Source organism: Salvelinus sp. IW2-2015, linkage group LG1, assembly GCF_002910315.2.
Source record: "Salvelinus sp. IW2-2015 linkage group LG1, ASM291031v2, whole genome shotgun sequence".
Classification (NCBI taxonomy): Eukaryota; Metazoa; Chordata; class Actinopteri; order Salmoniformes; family Salmonidae; genus Salvelinus; species Salvelinus sp. IW2-2015.
The window spans coordinates 56085639-56111099 of NC_036838.1; the positions used below are offsets into that span (position 1 = coordinate 56085639).

The 25461-nt window shown below is 42.2% G+C and overlaps 1 protein-coding gene across 10 annotated transcripts in view; it reads left to right on the forward strand.

Annotated features, from left to right (window-relative positions):
- The window catches only part of LOC111970517 (transcriptional enhancer factor TEF-5-like), an 85508-nt gene that overhangs the window by 26581 nt on the left and 33466 nt on the right, over positions 1 to 25461 (forward strand). For all 10 annotated transcript variants that reach the window (XM_070445919.1, XM_070445914.1, XM_070445932.1 and 7 more), the window contains exon 3: positions 11915 to 12164. In XM_070445919.1, the coding sequence (XP_070302020.1) occupies positions 12041 to 12164 (124 nt within the window). In that variant the 5' untranslated portion in view covers positions 11915 to 12040. The remainder of the gene's footprint in view (positions 1 to 11914; positions 12165 to 25461) is intronic.

Consider the following 25461-nt stretch of genomic DNA (forward strand, 5'->3'; position numbering starts at 1 on the left):
GAATGGCAACATCAGCAGAGAGAGACACAACCACACTCACAGGCTCTCCGTGACGCTGCCTGACGTTAACTAGCAGAGAGAGAGAGAAGGCATTGTCAACGCTATGCCCATATAGACGGTTTCACTATATTACTGGGTAATTCAATTTGATGCAGTAGAACAGTGAAGAATAGACACAACAAAAGGAAACCGAGAGAGCTGCATTTAACTGTTTGATTGTGTATTTAACTATCAACAAAGGTTGTACAAATCAGATCAAATGCTACAATATACCTATTTCAATTAGCCTACTACGATAATTGGGAACTCCTGGGACCAAGGCAATCAACAATTTCAGTGTTAACATTATTAGGTAGTGTTAACATCATTAGACAGTGTTAACATTATTAGACAGTGTTAACATTAATAGACAGTGGCATTTTTAGACAGTGTTAACCATATTAGACAGTGTTAACATTACTAGACAGTGTAAACATTATTAGACAGTGTTAACATTACTAGACAGTGTTAACATTATTAGACAGTGACAGTATTAGACATGTTAACATATTAGACAGTGTTAACATTACTAGACAGTGTTAACATTATTAGACAGTGTTAACATTATTAGACAGTGTTAACATTACTAGACAGTGTTAACATTATTAGACAGTGTTAACATTATTAGACAGTGTTAACATTATTAGACAGTGTTAACATTACTAGACAGTGTTAACATTACTAGACAGTGTTAACATTATTAGACAGTGTTAACATTATTAGACAGTGTAACATTATAGACAGTTAACATTATTAGACAGTGTTAACATTATTAGACAGTGTTAACATTATTAGACAGTGACATTATGAGACAGTGTTAACGGTATTAGACAGTGTAACATTACTAGACAGTGTTAACATATTAGACAGTGACAGTATTAGACAGCGTTAATGTTATTAGACAGTGACATTATTAGACAGTGACATTATGAGACAGTGTTAACGGTATTAGACAGTGTTAACATTATTAGACAGTGTTAACGGTATTAGACAGTGTTAACATTATTAGACAGTGACATTATTAGACAGTGTTAACGTTATTAGACAATGTTAACATTATTAGACAGTGACATTATTAGACAGTGACATTATGAGACAGTGTTAACGGTATTAGACAGTGTTAACATTATTAGACAGTGCTAACGGTATTAGACAGTGTAACGGTATAGACAGTGTTAACATTATTAGACAGTGTTAACATTATTAGACAGTGACATTATTAGACAGTGTTAACGTTATTAGACAGTGTTAACATTATTAGACAGTGTTAACATTATTAGACAGTGACATTATTAGACAGTGTTAACGTTATTAGACAGTGTTAACGGTATTAGACAGTGTTAACGTTATTAGACAGTGTTAACATTGTTAGACAGTGTTAACATTATTAGACAGTGTTAACATTATTAGACAGTGACATTATTAGACAGTGTTAACGGTATTAGACAGTGTTAACGGTATTAGACAGTGTTAACATTATAGACAGTGTTAACATTATTAGACAGTGTAACATTATAGACAGTGTTAACGTTAGACAGTGTTAACATTATGAGACAGTGTTAACGGTATTAGATAGTGTTAACATTATAGACAGTGTTAACTATTAGAAGCAGTGTTAACGGTATTAGACAGTGTTAACATTATTAGACAGTGTTAACATTATTAGACAGTGTTAACGGTATTAGACAGTGTTAACATTATGAGACAGTGTTAACATTATTAGACAGTGTTACATTATTAGACAGTGTTAACGTTATTGACATTTTAACATTATTAGACAGTGTTAACGTAATTAGACAGTGTTAACGGTATTAGACAGTGTTAACATTATTAGACAGTGACATTTAGACAGTGTTAACGGTATTAGGACAGTGTTAACATTATTAGACAGTGTTAACATTATTAGACAGTGTTAACATTATTAGACAGTGACATTATTAGACAGTGTTTAACGTATTAGCAGTGTTAACGTATTAGACAGTGTTAACATTATTAGACAGTGTTAACATTATTAGACAGTCTAACGGTATTAGACAGTGTTAACATTATTAGACAGTGTTAACGTATTAGATAGTGTTAACATTATGAGACATGTTAACGGTTATTAGACAGTGTTAACGGTATTAGACAGTGTTAACATTATTAGACAGTGTAACATTATTAGACAGTGTTAACGTATTAGACAGTGTTAACATTATGAGACAGTTAACATTATTAGACAGTGTTAACATTATTAGACAGTGTTAACGTTATGAGACAGTTTTAACATTATTAGACATGTTAACGGTATTAGACAGTGTTAACGGTATTAGACAGTGTTAACATTATTAGACAGTGACATTATTAGACAGTCTGTTTAACATTATGAGACAGTGTTAACATATTAGACAGTGTTAACATTATGAGACAGTGTTATATTAGACAGTGTAACATTATTAGACAGTGTTAACGTTATTAGACAGTTTTAACATTATTAGACAGTGTTAACGGTATTAGACAGTGTTAACGGTATTAGACAGTGTTAACATTATTAGACAGTGACATTATTAGACAGTGTTAACGTTATTAGACAGTTTTAACTATTAGACAGTGTTAACATTATGAGACAGTGTTAACATTATTAGACAGTGTTAACATTATTAGACAGTGTTAACGTTTATTTAGACAGTTTTAACATTATTAGACAGTGTTAAAACGGTATTAGACAGTGTTAACGGTATTAGGACAGTGTTAACATTATTAGACAGTGACATAGTATTAGACAGTGTTAACGGTTTAGACAGTGTTAACATTATTAGAATGACATTATTAGACAGTGTTAACGGTATTTAACAGTGTTTAACATTATTAGACAGTGACATTATTAGACAGTGTTAACATTATTAGACAGTGACATTATTAGACAGTGTTAACATTATTAGACAGTGACATTATTAGACAGTGTTAAACATTATTAGACAGTGACATTATTAGACAGTGTTAACATTATTAGACAGTGACATTATTAGACAGTGTTAATGGGTATTAGACCTTTAACGTTATTAGACAGTGTTAACATGATTAGACAGTGTTAACATTATTAGACAGTGAACATTATTAGACAGTGTTAAACGTTATTAGACAGTGTTAACATTATTAGACAGTGACATTATTAGACCGTGTTAACGTTATTAGACAGTGTTAACGGTATTAGACAGTGTAACATTATTAGACAGTGACATTATTAGACAGTGTTAATGGTATTAGACCGTGTTAACGGTATTAGACAGTGTTAACGGTATTAGACAGTTAACATTATTAGACAGTGTTAACATTATTAGACAGTGACATTATTAGACCGTGTTTAACGTTATTAGACAGTGTTAACGGTATTAGACAGTGACATTATTAGACAGTGTTAATGGTATTAGACCGTGTTAACGGTATTAGACAGTGTTAACATTATTAACAGTGTTAACATTATTAGACAGTGTTAACGTTGTTAGACAGTGTTAACGGTATTAGACAGTGTTAACATTATTAGACAGTGTTAACATTATTAGACAGTGACATTATGAGACAGTGTTAACATTATGAGACAGTGTTAACGTTGTTAGACAGTGTTAACGTTATTAGACAGTGTTAACGTTATTAGACAGTGTTAACGTTATTAGACAGTGTTAACGTTATTAGACAGTGTTAACATTATTAGACAGTGTTAACGTTGTTAGACAGTGTTAACGATAGACAGTGTTAACATTAGACGTTGTTTAACATTATTAGATAGTGTTAAACTTATTAGACAGTGTTAACGTTATTAGACAGTCTTAACATTATGAGACAGTGTTAACATTATTAGACAATGTTACTGTTTATGAGACAGTGTTAACGTTATTGAACAGTGTTAACGTTATTCGACATGTTAACGTTATTAGACAGTGTTTACCGTTATTTAATGTTAACACTGTCTAATAATGTTAACACTGTCTAATGAKGTTAACACTACCTAATAATGTTAACACTGAAATTGTTGATTGCCTTGGTCCCAGGAGTTCCCAATTATCGTAGTAGGCTAATTGAAATAGGTATATTGTAGCATTTGATCTGATTTGTACAACCTTTGTTGATAGTTAAATACACAATCAAACAGTTAAATGCAGCTCTCTCGGTTTCCTTTGTTGTGTCTATTCTTCACTGTTCTACTGCATCAAATTGAATTACCCAGTAATATAGTGAAACCGTCTATATGGGCATAGCGTTGACAATGCCTTCTCTCTCTCTCTGCTAGTTAACGTCAGGCAGCGTCACGGAGAGCCTGTGAGTGTGGTTGTGTCTCTCTCTGCTGATGTTGCATTCCAGCAGAAACAATCCTACTGTTTTCCAGACCCCGAAGTGGACGCCTAAATTGGACAATCCGCCCCCTCCCCTCTTTCCCTTCCTCTCCCTCCCCCTTACATGTATCCCCTGGTCTCCCGTCCTTATTTGGGCAGAGACGTTCTGAGCGCTGGGCGGAGGGGTGGAGTGGGGGAGGGGATGGAGKGCGTCGGGTTGACACAAGGGAGGCAGAAGGAGAAACAGTGAACGCTCACAGCCCTTTCTTAATAAGGACATGTCTGGAATTTAAGCCTCGCTCTCCATGAGAGCTCTTTCACACACAGCACAGCAGCACCCCACTAAACTCATGTACTACTATAGCCCACTACCCAGGGATTCTGATCAGTATTGTCAAATCCCCATGACAAATCCCTCTCACTATTCCACAAGTTAGTCCCTGTTAGCTAGGAGACTCTTACTCCATACCTATACGTCTATGATCCTACACCTCACGCGTATCGGAGAGAAACAGCTTAGTTAATATCTTAATATCTAATATCTTTACACATTCTAAATGTGTCTTAACACATAGTGGTCTTGCTGACCACCCGGACAGTGTTAAAGAAGGGTGGGTTTGTGTGTCTTCACTACYAGGATAAACACTGGGACTGCCTCCAAAAAAAGAACACATCAATTGGACACATTTGACACAACATTTCTGGTCTTAATAGACCCGACATGCAATGGATTCTTCTAGACCAGTGCATGTGCATTATGCTATATGCACCCACACTTTTCTACCACAGTGGATGTTTACTGTAGTGATTGTGGATGTTTCTGGTAATTGGATCTGCTCATCTTGAGTTGTGTCGGGGTAGATGTATAGCTGCAGCCTGATCTCTGTGGACTTTTAGCTTTGAATACTTGAGCTGCTGACCTACCTGCTGACTGCTGTGCGAGAGCTTCTCAAATTTTGCCGTGATCTCCACATTCAGTCATTGGGTTTAAGACCAACACTGGTCCTGGGGGGCCCAAAGCTCTCAGCTTTACCTCAAAATCTTATACTGTCCCTCAACCAGACTTAGGCACTAGAATTAGTGGTGGTGCTCGGTTTGTGTCTAGCCTACTGCGTTACATTCAGGCCTAGTCAGACTGGAGGGTTTTCCTTCAGGAGGTAGAGCTGGTTTTCCTGCCTTTGATCTGATGTAATTTGAAGTGCTAGACTGTCATATACACTGAGTGTACAAAACATTAGCAACGTTCCATGACATAGACTGACCAGGTGAATCCAGGTGAAAGCTAGGATCCCTTATTGATGTCACTTGTTAAATCCACTTCACTCAGTGTAGATAAAGTGGAGGAGACAGGTTAAAGAAGGATTTTTAAGCCTTGAGATAATTGAGATGTAGATTGTGTGTGTCATTCAGAGGATGAATGGGCGAAATAAAACATTTAAGTGCCTTTGAACGAGGTATGGTAGTAGGTGCCGGGTGCACCGGTTTCTGTCAAGAACTGCAATGCTCCTGGATTTTTCACACCAACAGTTTCCTGTGTGTATCAAGAATGGTCCACCACCCAAATGGTCCACCACCCAAAGGACATCCAGCCAACTTGACACAGCTGAAGCATTGGAGTCAACATGGGCCAGAATCCCTGTAGAACGCTTTCGACACCTTGTAGTGTCCATGCCCAGATGAAAAAGCATATAAATATGTCTGGATTGGATTAGAGCTTTGATTACTGAAATACTGAAACAAGCTCCAGTAGGCTAATCTTTTTGAGTGTAGACTGTATTACTGTACTGTACTGTATTGTATTAGCATATACTGTATTATATGGACTGGAATTACACACCACGTTCAAACCATGAAGCTGGTAGACAACATACAATGCTGGTGCAGGACATGCAGCCTACAACGTTACAATTATAGGCTAAAATCWAATTCACTAGCCTATAATGAATTTGATTTTAATTTTGAAATGTAATAGTGCCTATTTAAAATGTTCATAATTAGTAGGCTGACACATTAATACCTTTCATAATATTTCCCCTAATGTTGTGTGACGGATGTATTAGCCTACCTCCTCTTTCTCTCTCTATTGTTGCTTCATTCCTTCCTTGCTTTCAACAGTTAAATTAAATAAGTTTTGTTATTTTCAACATTGTAATGACATGCCAGAATAATAGAAGAATAAGATACAGCAGGCTTTCACTTCTCTTCAGGAGTCTGAATGGTTTTGGGTCTGTATAAATAACTGCTATAGCCTAGCGCCATCTGAATGGTTATGGGTCTGTATAATAACTGCTATAGCCCTAGCGCCATCTGAATGGTTATGGGTCTGCAATAAATAACTGCTTATAGCCTAATGCATCTGAATCGGTTTGGGTTCTGAATAAATAACTCTATAGCCTAATGCCAACTGAATGGTTATGGGTCCTGAATAATACACTGCTATACCCTAGCCCGTCTGAATGGTTATGGGTCTGAATAAATAACTGCTTATAGCCTAGCGCCATCTGAATGGTTATGGCGTCTGAATAAATAATCTATGCCTAATGCCAACTGAATGGTTATGCGTCTGAATAAATAAAACTGCTATAGCCTAGCGCGGTCCTTGAATGGTTATGGCGTCTGAATAAATAACTGCTATACGCCTAGCGCCATCTGATGGTTCAGGGTTCTGAATAAATAACTGGCTATACGCCTAATTGCCAATCTGAATGGTTATGGTCTGAAAATCAATAACTGCTATAGCCTAGCGCCACTCTGAATGGTTATGGTCTGAATAAATAACTGCTATAGCTAGCACCATCTGAATGGGTTATGGTTCTGCAATAAATAACTGCGTATTGCCCTCCGCAAATCTTGAATGTTATGGGTCTGAATAAATAACTGCTATTGCTACTGACAAACTCGCCCATACCACATCCACCTTCTATTGACTGCTGTATTAAATTCAGCAAACAAGAGCTTGCGTCCCTCATTCCAATAATAATAAGTATTAGAAATGCATTTAGTCTGCTTTTCCTGGGACTCCAACTCCAAGAGCTAAGGAGCGTTTTTTAAGGAGACAGGCCAGTTGAGCGCCGGTGTGTTAATGCGCAAGCGACAGAGGCTATAAATTATAAGCTTATGAGTAACCATCATTCATTAGCTATATAATAAGGCTGCATTGAATTTATTACCTGAAAGAGGTAGGTTAGAACATCTATCTATACACTGAACAAAAATATAAACTCAACATGTAAAGTGTTAGCCCCATGTTTCATGAGCTGAAATAAAAGATCCCAGAAATGTTCCATATACACAAAAATGTGTTTACATCCCTGTTAGTGAGCATGTATCCTTTGCCAATATAATCCATCCACCTGACAGTATGTGGGATATCAAGAAGCTGTATAGTGCTTGAGTGCACACTGATTCAAAGCAACGATATCCGAGTGATAGGATGTTTAAAACTCTGCAGATTCAAAAAAAATCTTTACAATAAAATAAAAAAACAGATGGAGATGTGTTAATTAGACGTGCATTCAGTCCTTATATTACTGTAGCATAGGCTAGAATAGGCTATAGTCTTAACTTTCACAAGAAAAAAGTTACCATAATGAGGTGATACATGCATTGAGAACTGTGCTCAATACTGAGATGTGCTGTCTGTCCCCACCCTGGGCGTTGATGATTGATCATGCAGATAAAAAAAAATCTAAAATCAAATTCAACCTTTATTTGCAACATGCGCCGAATACAACAAGTGTAGACTTTACAGTGAAATGCTTACTTACAAGCCCTTAACCAACAGTGCAGTTCAAGAAGAAAATATTTACCAAGTAGGCTAAAATAAAAAGTAATAATAAAAAGTAACACAATAAGAATAACAATAACGAGGCTATATACAGGGGGCACCGGTACCGAGTCAGTGTGCAGGGGTACAGGCTAGTTGAGGTAATCTGTACATGTAGGTGGGGGGGTGAAGTGACTATGCATAGATAACAATAAAACTGAGTAGCAGCAGTGTACAAAAGGAGATTTTTATGAATTGTTCAGCGGTCTAATCGCTTGGGTGTAGAAGCTGTTAAGGAGCCTTTTGGTCCTAGACTTGGCGCTCCGGTACCGCTTGCCGTGCGGTAGCAGAGAAAACAGTCTATAACTTGGGTGCCTGGAGTCTCTGACAATTTTATGAGCTTTCCTCTGACACCGCCTATTATATAGGTCCTGGATGGCAGGAAGCTTGGCCCCAGTGATGTATTGGGCCGTTCGCACTACCTTCTGTAGCGCCTTACGGTCAGATGCAGAGCAGTTGCCATACTAGGCGGTGATGGAACCGGTAAGGATGCTCTCGATGATGCAGCTGTAATAACCTTTGAGGATCTGGGGACCCATGCCAAATCTTTTCAGTCTCCCGAGGGGGAAAAGGTTTCGTCGTGCCTGCTTCATGACTGTCTTGGTATGTTTGGACCATAATAGTTCGTTGGTGATGTGGACACCAAGGAACTTGAAACTCTTGACCCGCTCCACTATAGCCCCGTCGATGTTGATGGGGGCCTGTTCGGGCCTCCTTTTCATATAGTCCATGATCAGCTCCTTTGTCTTACTCACATCGAGGGAGAGGTTGTTGTCCTGGAACCACACTGCCAGTTCTCTGACCTCCTCCCTATAGGCCATCTCATCGATGTCGGTGATCAGGCCTTCCACTGTTGTGTCGTCAGCAAATGTAATGATAGTGTTGGAGTTGTTTTTGGCCACGCAGTTGTGGGTGAACAGGGAATACAGGAGGGGACTAAGTACACACCCCTGAGGGGCCCCAGTGTTGGCCCATCAGGAAGTCCAGGATCCAGTTGCAGAGGGAGGTGTTTAGTCCCAGAGTCCTTAGCTTAGTGATGAGCTTCGTGGGCACTATGGTGTTGAATGCTGAGCTGTAGTCAATGAACAGCATTCTCACATAGGTGTTCCTTTTGTCCAGGTGAGAAGGGGCAGTGTGGAGTGTGATTGAGATTGCGTCATCTGTGGATCTGTTGGGGGGTTATGCAAATTAGAGTGGGTCTAGGGTGTCCGGGAGGATGCAGTTGATGTGAGCCATGACCAGCCTTTCAACGCACTTCATGGCTACCGACGTGAGTGCCACAGGGCGGTAATCATTTAGGCAGATTACCTTCACATCCTTGGGCACAGGGACTATGGTGGTCTGCTTGAAACATGTAGGTATTACAGACTCGGTCAGGGAGAGGTTGAAAATGGCATTGAAGACACTTGACAGTTGGTCCGCGCATGCTTTGAGTACACATCCTTGTAATCCGTCTGGCCCAGTGGCTTTGTGAATGTTGACCTGCTTAAAGGTTTTGTTCACATCGGCTACCGAGAGCATTATCACACAGTCATCTAGAACAGCTGGTGCTCTCATGCATGCTTCAGTGTTGCTTGCCTCGAAGCGAGCATAAAAGGCATTTAGCTCGTCTGGTAGGCTCGCGTCACTGGGCAGCTCGCATCTGGGTTTCCATTGGATGAATCCCGGAACATATTCTAGTCTGTGCTAGCAAAACAGTCCTGTAGTGTAGCATCTGCGTCATCTGACCACTTCCTTATTGAGTGAGTCACTGGTACTTCCTGCTTTAGTTTTTGCTTGTAAGCAGGAATCAGGAGGATTGAATTATGGTCAGATTTGCCAAATGGTGGGCGTGGGGAGATTTGCATGCATCTCTGTGTGTAGATTAAAGGTGGTCGAGGATTTTTTTCCCCCTGGTTGCACATGTGGCATGCTGGTAAAAATTTGGTAAAACTGATTTAAGTTTGCCTGCATTAAAGTCCCCGGCCACTAGGAGCGTCGCTTCTGGGTGAGCATTTCTTCTTTGCTTATGGCCTTATAGAGTTGGTTGAGAGCGGTCTTAATGCCAGCCTTGTTTTGTGGTGGTAAATAGACGGCTACGAATAATACAGATGAGAACTCTCTTGGTTGATAATATGGTCTGCAGCTTATCATAAGGTACTCTACCTCAGGCGAGCAATACCTCGAGACTTCTTTAATATTAGACATCGCGCACCAGCTGTTATTGACAAAAAGACACACACCCCCACCCCTCGTCTTACGAGAGGTAGCGTCTCTGTTCTGCCGGTGCATGGAAAATCCCGCCAGCTCTATATTATCCGTATCTTCGTTCAGCCACGTCTCGGTGAAACATAAGATGTTACAGTTTTTAATGTCCCTTTGGTAGGATAATCTTAATAGTAGGTCATCAATTTTATTTTTCAATGATTGCACRTTAGCAAGAAGAATGGAAGGCATTGGGAGTTTACTCGCTCGCCTCTGGATTCTCAGAAGGATCCCTGATCTGCGTCCCCTTTTCCGCCGTCTTTTCTTCACGCAAAAGGCGTGGATCTGGGCCTGTTCCAGTGAAAGCAGTATATCCTTCTCGTCGGACACGTTAAAGGAAAAAGCTACTTCCTGTCCGCGGTGAGTAATTGCTTTTCTGATGTCCAGAAGTTATTTTCGGTAATCAGAGACGGTAGCAGCAACATTATGTACACAATAAGTAAAAAAATAAGTTACATAAAACACTTTTTTTGTTGACAAAATAGCACAATTGGTTGGGAGAATGTAAAACGTCAGCCATGTTCTTCGGCGCCATCTTCAAACAGAGATAGCTGAATCGCCTTAGAAATTTAGACATTGCATATCATTTAACAGTTACATTTCACATCATGCTGTTCATATAAATAATGTATTTTTCGCAGTTATTTATCCCTGGAAAAGGGAGGTGGTTTGGGAAGGAAATCTTGCTAAATCTCGGTAACCCGGTTCCCTCTATTTAACACTTGTGTGCATCTTTTGTCTTTTAGTGAACAGACATGTTCATGTGGTAGYTGTGATTTTTAGTAAACAATTCAATAGCTTTACTTTTCACAGCTCTTTTAATCCTCCACTTCATATTTTTTAAGTTGCATTATGGAAGTTTTCAACACCGCAACTTTAAAATGTTCCAATGATGCCCTCATGAATATGTTTTTCAGCGGAACCTGAAAATGTTCTTGTAACGTGAGGAGTTGAGTTAACCCATAGGACCATCCCAAATGGCCTTCCCCATATTTGTCCAATATGTGTATTTTTTTCAACATCGGCCATATTTCAAATATAAAAACACAAGCATCATGGGATGATGGATACTTAGGGGACTCTACAATACAATGAAGAAGAGGCAGCTTGAAAAATACTTAAGATCTCGGCCTGCTCTCAGCCATAAAGCGACCACATTGGGAAGCATTCCCCTAACAACAATAATTATTTGAGGTCACTGCTGATTAGTTTGCCATTAAAACAAGGTTTTATAGAATAGCTTGAATTTATTTGGCAGTTTTAGACACATAAAAATGTGTCAATGATAACAATAATCAAGGGCTGTATTGTTTGTTCATACATATTTAAAGATTTCAAAATGGACAACCAAAGGAGCCTTCTTTGTACGACTGCATTTTAAATGTACTCGCCTGCTAATGGTGACAATGATGATGAAGTTGTTGACAGCAGTTACAACGATGATGATGATGATAATGACTGTGTATTCTTCTCTTTCTCTCTCTCTCTCCCCCAGATCCTCTGACTGTGGGGCTCGTCGTCGGGCCCAGGGGGAGCCGCCACCATTGCTTCCAACGAGTGGAGTGCCAACGGTAGCCCGGAGGATGGGCTGGAAGAGGGGAACGATGAGCTGGACAAGGCCATGGACGGGGATGCCGAGGGGGTGTGGAGCCCAGACATAGAGCAGAGCTTCCAGGAGGCCCTGGCCATCTACCCTCCCTGTGGACGGAGGAAGATCATCCTCTCAGACGAAGGCAAGATGTATGGTGAGTAAGACACAAGCAAGCAATCCCACACTCACACACAATAATTTTTTTATGGTACTGTTTTTCATCATGGGCCATTTATGGTCTTAAAAACATCAAGTATAATTTTTGAAATTACTTGATGTGTCAGGCAGTCAATGTAATGATGCCAAAACAGGGTGCAATGGTTTGATTGCCACATCATTGATGTTTGACCTTGAAAGACACGTTCTTTGTCATCAACCAACCCAGTCTAGACAGTAGTTTATTTGTGTAGTTATAGCTAACAAACTTTTTCTAATTCTTATTTAACTAGATATAGAACTGGTACACACAAACACACACACACACACACACACACACACACACACACACACACACACACACACACACACATAAACAAAAATCCAACTGTATCACTTTCTGGCTCATGTATTGAAACACCTGTGGCTTAATGTGTTTGGATCCCATTCCCTTCTGTAGTGAGGAAGGAAAATAAAATCTCTGCAGTTTGTAGTCTATTGGTTATTATCAATAAATGTCACAATAAGGTGCATCTCCAGCTCTGTTAAAACCTGAACTGTGTGTGATTTTCAAATAAATGTTACAATTGTTTGGTTGTAATATGAGCATATCAGAACTACTAATTTCCAATTATTCCATGCAAAACAATTGTGCACATTAAGCTCTTGGTCAGGGGTAGGCAACACCCTGGTCCTATGTTTTTGATTTAACCGACCTGGAAGACCAGGTGTGTTCAATTCAACTGATCAGTTGGTCAGGTGTGGTGTTGAGTTGAAACAAAATGGTTTAGTACCTGTGGCACTCCAGGGACAGGGTTGCTTAGCCCCTGCTAGGTTTTATATCATAGTTATAAAGCAAGTAACTGCATGCTTTTTATGATCAGTAAACATTCGGGGTGTAACGGTACACATATTCGTACCGTTCGGTATGGGGACCTCGGTTCGGTATGGGGACCTCGGTTCGGTATGGGGACCTCGGTTCGGTATGGGGACCTCGGTTCGGTATGGGGACCTCGGTTCGGTATGATGGGACCTCGGTTCGAGTATGGGAACGTGTCGGGTTCGGTATGGGGGACCTCGGTTCTGTGTATGGAGGGACCTCGGTTCGAATGGGGACCTCGGTTTCAGTATGGGGACCTCGGTTCGGTATGGGGACCTCGGTTCGGTATGGGGACCTCGGTTCGGTATGGGGACCTCGGTTCGGTATGGGGACCTCAGTTCGGTATGGGGACCTCGGTTCATGCTATTCTGTTAAAACAACTAGAGCCTATGCATACGTTGTAATCAAAATTCAAATCTTAATTGCCGCATTTCAAACAGTCCTTGTGTAAGGCGCAGCTAGGAACTAGTTCTGTACGATTGTGGTGAGTGGTGGGGTCGATAAACCAGAATTGGAGGATCCTCCAGTTTGGGAACATTTTGGCTTTCCCGTAGATTAAAATGGCGATGGACAGAGAGTTGTGTATAAAACGATAACAGTATGTCGCCACACTTAATGAGAATAGTTTATGCAGCTGCCAACACCTCAAATATGTTGACACATTTACACCGACATCACCCCAGTAGCCTATACCGGAGCAAGATGGAAACGCAAAGAGACAACAACACAACATCTTCTCCCCCCTGCATTCAAGCAGCCCTTGGCAGTATGCCTATTCTCGGTTGTTGAGAATAGGATGTTTCAGACAGCATCTCGTGAAAATGCTAAGTTACGAACATCCCTCTTGCACCCATTTCAGAAAACAGGTATTACCCTTTCTTGCAAACTGATAGAGCTTGCAAGAAAGGCAGTCAGAGCTTGCAAGAAAGGCAGTCAGAGCTTGCAAGAAAGGCATTTCATTGTACTTGTGCATGTGCCATTAAAACTTGAAGCTTGAAACTATTTAAGGAAGCCAAAGCTGAAGTTTTCAATKAATTGTTCAATGCACCCTGTGTTGTGCTTACATACCAGTGACAGCCCATCACATTACCCCGGAGTGGGAGATGTACCGTACTACAGACATGCCCCGTGTATGAGTCACACGTGCGTATCTGGCAATGAAGGAGGCAGTGTCATGGTGTGTTCGTAACCAAGATGGAAGTGGAAATTTACCCATAGAGATAGATAAAGGACTTATCTTTGTATCTGTGCCATTGTGGCGCCCGTGACAGCAGTGGCAGCGCCATTCAGGCAATCTTCATTTTGAAGTAGTGAGTTTTCTTCTTCACGATTGGCTGATCCCTCCTGATGACCCGGTTGGACATAACTCCAACAGGGTCACCAGGAGGGATCAGCCAATTAAGTTGTAAGTTCCATCCCACCGGACACACACTGGTTGATTCAATGTTGTTTCCACATAATTTCAATGAAATTACTTTGAACCAATGTTGAATAGACGTTGAATTGACGTCTGTGCCTAGTGGGACCCAGTTTCCCATTTTAACAGGGCATTTTGCCCACTAGAGGCCTCTATCATTATCTATGGAGTTTACCACATATGACTGGGAAAACTCCACTTGAACATCCCTGCAACTGGTATTTACTTGTGCAAATCTCATTTATCATCTTGAGGGCCCACTTCTCCCACATGGTGACCTCTGACGTTACCTACTAAGGAAATGGCCTCTATAACACTATTTCCGTTAAATGCAACAACAACACCTTATTTATAAAAAAGCGACGTATGAATGTGTTTTTTTTTTACTCTATAATTTGTTTATAAGCATGATAGCTGTACTTTTAGTTTATGGTTGACGCAGCTTGTTGGCCATTAGCCAATCTGCATTTCTCAACTAGTTCAAATCAGATGAATGCATCCAACTGGTATTTAGGACTTCACAACTGGTCAATTCCCACCTCCCACACGGAGAGGAAACTTGAGAGGCCCAACATCACAACAGACAATGCCAGGAACATTGTGAATGCTCAACATTGTGAATGCTCAACATTGTGGATAGCATGTAGTACTTTCCTGCAATCAAATTAATATTTTTCCTAATTTCCTAATTAATAAACATAATAAAATAATATAAAACACTGAAAATATGGTGTTACTAAGTCAAAGTGTTTGTTATATTTCAGTCTTGTGATAATATTGGGATGCTAACTCAAAATGTAACACATTTCAACTTTATATCTGACATGGTACAGGTGTCTTCCTTTTTTTAAGCCCATAACCATGTGTGTGAGGTGTATGCTTTTGTTAAGATGACCAATTGTTTAAGACTACCGATTGTTTAAGAGAGGCTACGTGAGGGTAGCATATCCATTCGGCATATAGCTAAGCTCGTGTCATTTAGCTTGCTTCATCAGAGAAGGCTTTTGTAAAGAGCTTGACATCGACAAGCAGCCTATATTTTGAGTCTAAACTTGTCCTGGTAAAGTTGTCTGTCTTGACTACTGTCATTAGTACTATAGGCGATAGGTATAGCTGGTCCAATATCTTTATAAGTTGGTTTTCAGCAGCAATCGTGGTTAAACAGCCTTAAAATCAATGCTGAAAGAGGTATAATATTAGCTAGYTAAGGTATGTTGGTTGGAGATAAAAAGTATAGAGCTTAACATAATGTTGAGGCGACTTTACAAAGTTGCTACCTGGCAAACATTATTTCTAGCTAGCGTTACATGGGCATGTGCGCCCTTCTGCTGCTTTACAGGCAGAGGCCACTATGGACGGAAAATGTACCTAAACCACACATAATTGTCAGGTAAAGTACAGTTTAATATTATGTCACTCAAATTTCCAATTAAATGGGGGCCAATATATTGAGAGATGTAGGGTGTATTCCAGCTGTGTTCTGCTGTAATGCGTTGGAGCGTGCTGCGGCTTGCCCCCTAGCTGGGAATGTTTCAATATAATGTTATTGATAACAACCTATAGAAAGAAACATCCTGTTTCTTTTATGTTTAATATTACTCAATATTTTTTTCATCATTCTTATCACAACATCATGGTGAGGCTCTAGCTGTCCTTGCTCAATGCATATATGCTCTCCCATACGATGTGTCACAGCAATTTTTTCTGATAGTACTCAGAAACCGAACAGGTCTGAGCCTGTCGTCCCCTGACCCAGGGGCTGGTTGTTCCAGTCTCACTAGAAACATAGCATCAGAGCTGGAGCTTAGTTACCCAGAAGACACCACAGGCAGCTCCCCTTAGCTTGGTTTTCACCTGGCTTTCTTTAGTGCTTCAAACCGGTTCTGTCAGTGTCCTCACCTGTCAGTGCTGTCTCCAGCTATTTGCCACCTGCCATTTATTGCTCTTCTCTTCCTCATCTGCAGTCCTTAGACCTACTGTGAATTAGGAAAGTGGCAAAACCAAGTGTCCTTTATAACTTCATGTCAGTCTAACACACTAAGGTGCTTCTTGCAATAACCAGTTATGCACTGTCTCTCACCTGGTCTCCAGAATAGCGTTTGCTGCTTCTTGAACCAGTTGGACCGACTTTGCAATTGGTATCTCAACGCCATAAATCGAACCATGGAGACAAAAACATTGCAAAGAGTGCTATAAAACCTTCACAAGGTCCTATAGGGATCTAAGCTATTTCCTCCACCACCACTTGCTGAAATCCACTGCATCCAGATGGAGAAATTGGCAAGTTTCTGATTAGAATCATAAAACATTCAGGTGTTAGAAACTGGCTGCATTTGTCTGAAGTTATTCTTTCTCCCTATGATGGGTGAGAAAACAGGGGATTGGCTGGCTGGGCTGCTGATGGGTGAGAAAACAGGGGATTGGCTGGCTGGGCTGCTGATGGGTGAGAAAACAGGGGATTGGCTGGATGGGCTGCTGATGAGTGAGAACACAGGGGAATGGCTGGCTGGGCTGCTGGTTTTGAATAAGACAGCCAAGTTGGAGAACATAAAACATATTGAAATGTGAATAGTCAGGAAATGCATGGAGCATGGGTTGAGATGTGGGCTTATTCAGGGGGTTTGACTTCACAATGTCCTCACAAAACCTCTTGGTTTTGGGGAACCTCTTTTGGGGAACAATGTTATGTTAACCAGCATGATATAGGCTGAGTCTCCTCAAGTCCTGTTGTGTAACCATCAAGTCCTTTAATTATTGTTCATGTCTCATAAACTTAAATTGAAACCATTTTAAATCCAACATCAGCTTCTATCAGAACGTTTTTCAAGACTATATATATTTAAGGGATTTTTTTTGTTTTATTTTCATGGCTGTCTGCATTGTTGTTCTGTCCTTGCTGCTGTAAAATGGAATGTTTAGCATGCGTCTATCAGGAATGTCATTCTTTGGGTTCTGAGACAGATTTGATTGTTAGTGGACAGACATATGACTAAGCTGCTAGCTAACACAGCGGCAAGCGGCCTCTGTGCTAGCTGTCGTTGTGCTAACTGCCGCTGTGCTAGCTGCCATTGTGTTAACTACCGCTGTGCTAGCTGCCTCTGTGCTAGCTGTCGTTGTGCTAACTGCCGGTGTGCTAGGTGCCATTGTGTTAACTGCCGCTGTGTTAGCTGTCGTTGCGCTAACTGCCGCTATGCTAGCTGCCTCTGTGCTAGCTGTCGTTGTGTTAACTGCCGCTGTGCTAGCTACCGCTGTGTTAGCTGCCGCTGTGCTAGCTGCGATTCTGGCTAGGCTGGCTGCGGTCTAAACAAGGCCGGAACTCTGACTAGTTCTCCTCTCCTGGGGGATGTGGTGTTGAGACTGCCTCCGGTTACAGTTACGCCATTTTAACTGTATCTGATCTGACTGGATGGCTAGCTAGCTAAAGCGTATTCATTGACATGGCTATATGTCAGAGGGACCTGTTGCTAAATGCTATTTCATAGTTGGTTTGCTGGGTGTTACAGGTAACCTACTATGAATGAGAATGGACCAGATTAACACCTTTCATTTGTCTGTGAATTTAATAATGTATTGCCAGTTACGCGATAATACATTAATAGCACTGCAGAAGTGCACAGTTTCCTCTGACAACATTGCCATGGTTTAACCTCTGTCTGTCTATTGACCTTCCCTCGAGTCTATTGAAGAAGAGACTTTAATGGAAAAGCAAGATGGTGGCTCCTCTCCTGGTTTAGCAGGACAGTGAAGTGTTCAGAACCTATATCTCAGTGTTGTTTCTCAGAAAAGGAGCACAACAGAAGTGGCAGGTGGAACGGCAGCGTGTTCCCTCCCTTCGCAGCACACTGTCAGGACCCCCAGTAGAGGTCAAGAAGAGCGACTGCTTTCTTTTTTCCAAACCAGTAAACACCCTATCCATTTACGTCATCTGAGGCCCTCCTGGCAGCGAGGCATGCCCCCAACCCAGAAGAAGCATTCTCACAAGGCGATGACCTCAGACATCTAAATTCTGCCCTGACGTGAGGCCGGGGGAATTTTAACGATTGCACTGTGTGTAATACTGTCTACTCCACAGTCTCTGACTGGGGAAGCGCTGCAAGTCCAATGCCGTGGCCTCCAAAACCAGGCAAGTCATCATCATCCCTCCTGTTGGGAATTCCATCTGGATTGTTCCACAAGGAATGTTCTTGTGGGAAATCGGTAGTGTCCCTGATGACTACTGACCACAGATATCATGTGGCACTCAGAATTGCCCAGGTTTCCCCCTATGGTCAGAATGTCAGATGACCTTAAGATGAAAAATATAATTTGGAATGAAAAATCAATAAGTAGAACACCCCCAAAATGGTTGGAACATGGAGGCCATGGTTCGTCTGTGTGTATTGGGCCACCACTCAGCAGAGGTCAGGGGTCAGGAGGAAGAGAGGATGAAGGGAGGAGGGTGTGTCTTGTTTTGTGGTGGAGCACGGCTGAAATATTGTTCACCTGTGTTATCTTGCTGGAGGAAGACATGCTGCCAAGCCCTGAGCACACCTCCTCCTCCTGCAATGCACTCTGGGTAAGAAGGAAAAAACAGCAAAATAGGGCACTGGAGGGAAACACATGTCTCCTAGTGACCTTTGCACGCTGTGCTAGGAATGAGCGATGGGTTCATTGCATGCAGTAGAAGTCAGTAGAAGGACAAAGTAATATATGCAGCAGTTGGTAGATGAGTATGCTAGTTAGGCTGAACTTGAGTTTCATAGACAAGAGAGGAGTGGAAAGGAAAGCAGCGTGTGATGACTAAGAGGGCCTGGTGTTTCCCTGTCATTCTCTAGCTGAGATGTCAGGAATGTTGTCTGTCATGGCCAAACAGTATGTTAGCAATTTAGGATTACCTCAATGTGAAAGGTGGGAGAGAACGAGAGAGGGAGGGAGATAGACAGGGAGCGAGATAGAGATGGAGGGAGAGGGGGAGACAGAGGGAGAGMGATAGATAGATAGATAGGCAGAGGGAGGGAGATAGATAGACAAAGAGAGAGTGAGGGAGATAGAAAGACAAAGAGAGAGTGAGGGAGATAGAAAGACGAGAGGGAGATAGATAGACAGAGGGAGAAAGGGAGGGAGAAAGAGAGATAGATAAACAGAGGGAGAGAGATAGATAAACAGAGGGAGAGAGATAGATAGACAGAGGGAGAGAGATAGAAAGACAGAGGGAGAGAGATAGATAGGCAGAGGGAGGGAGAGAGATAGATAGACAGAGAGAGAGTGAGGGAGATAGGAAGACACGAGGGAGGGAGAGAAGAGGGTGGAGATAGACAGAGGGAGAAAGGGAGGGAGAGAGAGAGAAAGAGAGGAGGGAGATAGATAGACAGAGGGAGAAAGGGAGGGAGGGAGAGAGAAGAAGAGAGGAGGGAGATAGATAGACAGAGGGAGAAAGGGAGAGAGAAAGAGAGGGAGGGAGGGAGTAGATAGACATCGTTACAACACTGTATATATACATATATGACATTTGTAATGTCTTTATTATTTTGGAACTTCTGTGAGTGTAATTTACTGTTCATTTTTATTGTTTATTTCACTTTTGTATATTATCTACCTCACTTGCTTTGGCAATGTTAACATATGTTTCCCATGCCAATAAAGCCCCTTGAATTATTGAATTGAATTGAGAGAGAGAGCAAGCGAGACAGACAGACAGACAGACAGACAGACAGACAGACAGACAGTCAGACAGAGGGAAGAGAGGGGAGGGAAGATAAATAGATAGACAGAGGAGGGGAGGGAGGGTGGCAGGTGATTAACTCTGCTCCCATCTCAGTGTGTAAGTGGAAAATTCCAGTGGACATGCAGTAAAAGAGGAGGATAGTCATGGCAGGGAAGAGGTTAATCAGGCAGAGTCAGCCTGCGGGGCTCTGCAAACTGAGTGTTGAGCAATCTGAGGAAGGGAGGGAGGGAGGGAGGGGAGGGAGGGAGGGAGGGAGGGAGGGAAACACGGTTGAAGTAGAGTGATTGCCAATTGATTGAGATAGAGGTAAGATGGCAAGCGAGGGAGATGTACAGAAAGTTATTGTGTGAGCATACACTTGTGTATGTGTTAGCTGTCCTTGTTCGTAACTTGGACTGTGAGTGTGTGTGTGTGTGTGTGTGTGTGTGTGTGTGTGTGTGTGTGTGTGTGTGTGTGTGTGTGTGTGTGTGTGTGTGTGTGTGTGTGTGCGCGCCAACCTGTCCACCACCTGACTTGAGGCCTTGAAGGGAGACCCCGTCTCTTCCGCCTAGCTGAACCTTCTGTCTAGTCTGAACAGCCTAGCCAGTCTGCCTCTCTAAATCAATCTTCTACTTTGCAAAAGTCTTGTGTAAAAGACTTGGTAATTCCATGGCTCACAACCCCAGTCAGTTACTTACAACCTTTAATGAAGACACACAGAACAGTTTTCTTAAAACTGCCTTTGTAAATTAAGCTCATTTCCAGTTATTTTTATGTTGAAAATGTGTATTCGGTATAGAGGGAACAGATTCTAGAAGCCATTTGTTTGATAGTTAGTTCCACTGCTCCCTCAGTCCAGAAGATTGAGTAGCAGTTGGGCTGAAGAGGGTAGGAGTCGGGGCCAGGGGTGTAGAGGGGTTCTAATTGTTCTCTCTCCACCTCCTGACTGCGACAGTCAGTGGCAGGTGTTACTGTCCGTTGGGTAAGGGGTCACACAACAGGGGTTATTTTGGGAAGGGAGGTGTGTGTGTGTGGGGGGGGGGGGGGCAGTCCTGATGCCAGGTGGCAGTTGGTGTAAAGACAGTTATGGCTTTGTGTTTCCTCCAAGAGTTACAGCCTCAGCTGCCCACCTACCCCCCACCCCAACTCCTCACCTCCAACCCCCCCCCCCCCCCCAACTCCTCACCCTCCACCCAACCCCCTCCAGCTGCCCACCTACCCCCAAACCCTCACCCTCCACCCAAACCCTCACCCTCCACTCCCAATCCCTCCCCCAACCACTCACCACTCACCCCCCAACCCCTCCCCCCCAACAACTCACCCCCAACCCCTCAACCTCACCCCAACCCCTCACCCTTCCCCCCACCCTACCCCTCACCCCCCTTCCTCAACCCCGGACCCTTCAACCCCTCACCCTCCACCGCTACCTCTCATTCCCTATCCTCCCTCCTCAACCCCTGACCCCGTACCTCTCACCCCAACCCCACCCTCCACCCCAACCCCTCACCCCACCCTCAACCTCCACCCAGCCAGCTAACCCTTGCTTAGCGCTGTGTGCCTGTGTGTGTCCGCAGTCCACACCGGCTGCGCTAGTAGGGACCTGGCCAATCAGACTGGCTAGCACAGATGTGACAGGCTGGGAGGAATGCTAGGAATGTGGAGGCGCTGGGGCGGCGTGTCCCTCCTAATCCAGGGGGAGGGCCGGCCGGCTGGCTGACTGACTGGCTGCTTCAGTTCAGTATTGGCTGGCCAGGCAGCTCATCTCAGTAGAGAGAGAGAAAGAGACAGAGCGATAGGGGGAGAGAGAGGGAGACCGAGAGATAGGGAGAAAGAGAGAGAGAGAGATGGGGAGAGAGAGATAGACAGAGGAGAGAGGGAGAGAGAGATAGACAGAGAGAGAGAGGGGGAGAGAGATAGACGGGGAAGAGAGAGATATACAGAGAGAGAGGGGGAGAGAGTAAGACGGGAAGAGAGAGAGAGATGGGGGAGAGAGAGACGGGGAAGAGAGAGAGAGAGATGGGAGAGAGAGATAGACAGAGAGAGAGGGAGAGAGATAGACGGGGAAGAGAGAGAGAGAGATGGGGAGAGAGAGATAGACAGAGAGAGAGGGAGAGAGATAGACGGGGAAGAGAGGAGGAGAGATGGGGGAAGAGAGATAGACAGAGAGAGAGGGAGAGGATAGACGGGGAAGAGAGAGAGGGGAGAGAGATAGACGGGGAAGAGAGAGAATAAATAGAGAGAGAAGGGAGAGAGATAGACGGGGAAGAGAGAGAATAAATAGAGAGAGAGGGGAAAGAGATAGACGGGGAAGAGAGAGAATAAATAGAGAGAGAGGGCACAGAGGGCTCACTCCTCTCCTAACATGTAGTACCTTTATGTTAATTACACCAAGCAGAGCAGAGCCTAAAGCAGGCCAAGGACCAAGGAAAAAGGCATATTGTCAGCTTTTCTCCTGTCATTGTGTCTGAGGTGCTGTCTGAAGTTAGTTGGCTTGGCCTGTCACAGGGCTTTTTTCAACATGGGTTTGCAATAATGTAAAGCGTTGGCTATCCTTTGTTTGTAACTTGGACTGTGTGTGTGTGTGTGTGTGTGTGTGTTTTGTTTTACTATCCTTGTGGAGACCAGAAATCCAAAACAAGGAACATTCGGACAAGTGTGGACATTTCGCTGGTCCCCACAAGGAAAAAGGCCATTTCAGGCTTAGGGGATAGRTTTAGGGTTAGGGTTACAATTAGGATTAGGAGTTAGGGGTTTAGGTTAGGGGTTAGGGATACAATTATTTTGAATGGGAATAAACGTGACCTGTTGCAGGAAACTAGGCGTATGTCACGGGTCACTACTTCACACGAGAGCAGTTTGAAAGTAATATTTTTTATTTTGAGAAAAATGTGTTTTTTGGCAGAACATGTGAACTTTCATGTTCCATTCCGAGTGGCACAGGGGTTAAGGCACTGCATCACAGTGCAGGAGGTGTCACTTCTGACCCTGGTTCTGGCTGTGATTAGGAGTCTCATCGTGTGGTGCACAATTGGCCCAGTATTGTTCAGGTTAGGGGAGGTTTTGGATGGGGTTGGCCGTCATTGTGAATAACAAACTTGTATGCCATCTGTAAATACGAATATAATTCTGTCTATTTGAGCTGGTTAGTATGTGTAGGTAATCCTGTCTAATGCTGCTTAAAAAATATATATTGCTTAGTAGAACTGCATAAGTGTTGCTCTCCACTTTCTGGAGGACCAAGTTTTGAAATCAGTGGAATTAGAGTATGATAGCTAAGGAGATGGAGAAAACACCTGTTACCGGATTACATCTTCAAACTAAGGGCAACCATAGCATCCGTGACAGGGAGAAGCGTCCAACCATGAATACGGGTAAGATAGTCTAGCTAGCTACATTTTTTAGGTATTATACATTTCTAATTTTGACAAAATGGTTTTCATTTCAAGTTAGTGTACTGTTAGCTAGCTAGCTAACGTTAGCTGGCTGGCTCGCTAGCAAACGGTACATGTATGATCTTATTATTCGTATCTCAGAGCCATTTGCTTGGTATAGCCTATTGTTAGGTAGCTAACATTGAACCTGGTTGGTTAGCTACCTGCAGATTCATGCAGGGTAGTAACGTCATGAGTTGTGATTATGGTTAACCTTTCTGGCGCAGGCGTTCCGCTAGCGACTCACCTCGACAACATCCGGTGAAATTGCAGCACGCCAAATTCGAAATACAGAAATAGTCATAAGAAACATTCATAAAAATACAAGTGTTATACATCGGCTTAAAGATGAACTTCTTGTTAATCCAGCCGCTCTGTCAGATTTCAAAAATCCTTTACGGTGAAAGCATACCATGCGATTATCTGAGGACAGCGCCCCGCTTACAAAAGCATACAAACATTTTCCAACCAAGTAGAGTCACGAAAGTCAGAAATAGCGATAAAATGAATCACTTACCTTTGAAGATCTTCATCTGGTTGCAGTCACAAGAGTCCCAGCTACACAATAAATGTTTGTTTTGTTCGATAAAGTCCCTCTTTATATCCCAAAAACTATGTTTGTTGGCAYGTTTTGTTCAGTAATGCAGTCAAAACATGCAGACGAATACATCCTAATAGTACCGGTAAAGTTCGTCGAAACATGTCAGACAATGTTTATAATTAATCCTCAGGTTGTCAATTGTCTAAATAATCAATAATATTTCAACCAGACAATAGCGTATTCAATAGAAAGGAAAAACAACGAAGGGMRCGCACTCGGTCAYGMRCGYAAACCAGCACTGCATGATTCTACAGTCCACTGACASAAMGGTCTCATTCTGCTTCATTTTTCAGAAAACAAGCCTGAAACAATGTCTAAAGACTGTTGACATCTAGTGGAAGCCATAGGAACTGCAATCTGGGTCCTTACCCATAAGATACTCTATAGGCATTAAATTGAAAATACCCACATCAAAAAAATCCCACTTCCTGGATGGATTTTCCTCAGGTTTACGCCTGCCATATCAGTTCTGTTATACTCACAGAAATTATTTTTAACAGTTTTGGAAACATTAGAGTGTTTTCTATCTAAATCTACCAATTATATGCATATCCTAGCTTCTGGGCCTGAGTAACAGGCAGTTTACTTTGGGCACGCTTCTCATCCAGACGTCGAAATAATACCCCCAAGCCATAACAAGTTAATTGTTTAGCTAGCTAGCTACATGTCTTAACAAAAGACTCCACTAGGCAAGTGTCCATTTTAATAGAATGTCACTGCGACAACTGTTAGCCAGATAGCTTGGGTGCTTGACTGCTGTTTTTAGGATAGAACGCTCGGATCAACCCTTAAAGAGGTTGGTGGAGCTAAAGCTTTAAGAAGGTGTGAACTATGCTGAATGGGTGTTGACAAAGAAAAGCTCTCCAGTAGGTCTACCAAACATTCAAAGGCCATTTTCTCAAAAGTGAGGTTACAAGTTTATCAACTTTCAAAGCAGAATTACTTTCCTATTGTTCCACAAATGCAGTGTATGATATACCATTTTGTAGCTCTGTGTCTCGGCTTTTATCGAAAGTAAAAAAAATAAAAAATTAAAACGATTTCAAATGTTGCTACATGAGACCGAATCAAGGCGATCAGTCAGAAATTGTTTGGTCCCCACAAGGATAGTAAAACAAACGAGTGTGTGTGTGTGTTTTAGAGAGAGTGCCATGAACGGATGGCTGGTTTGTGGGGGAGTTTAGGTCATTATTCATGATACTGTTGTCTCTCTTTCTCCCGTTCTTTTGCTCTCTTTTTCTCCCTCTATTTATATATCTCCTTCTTTCACATAAACATACTGA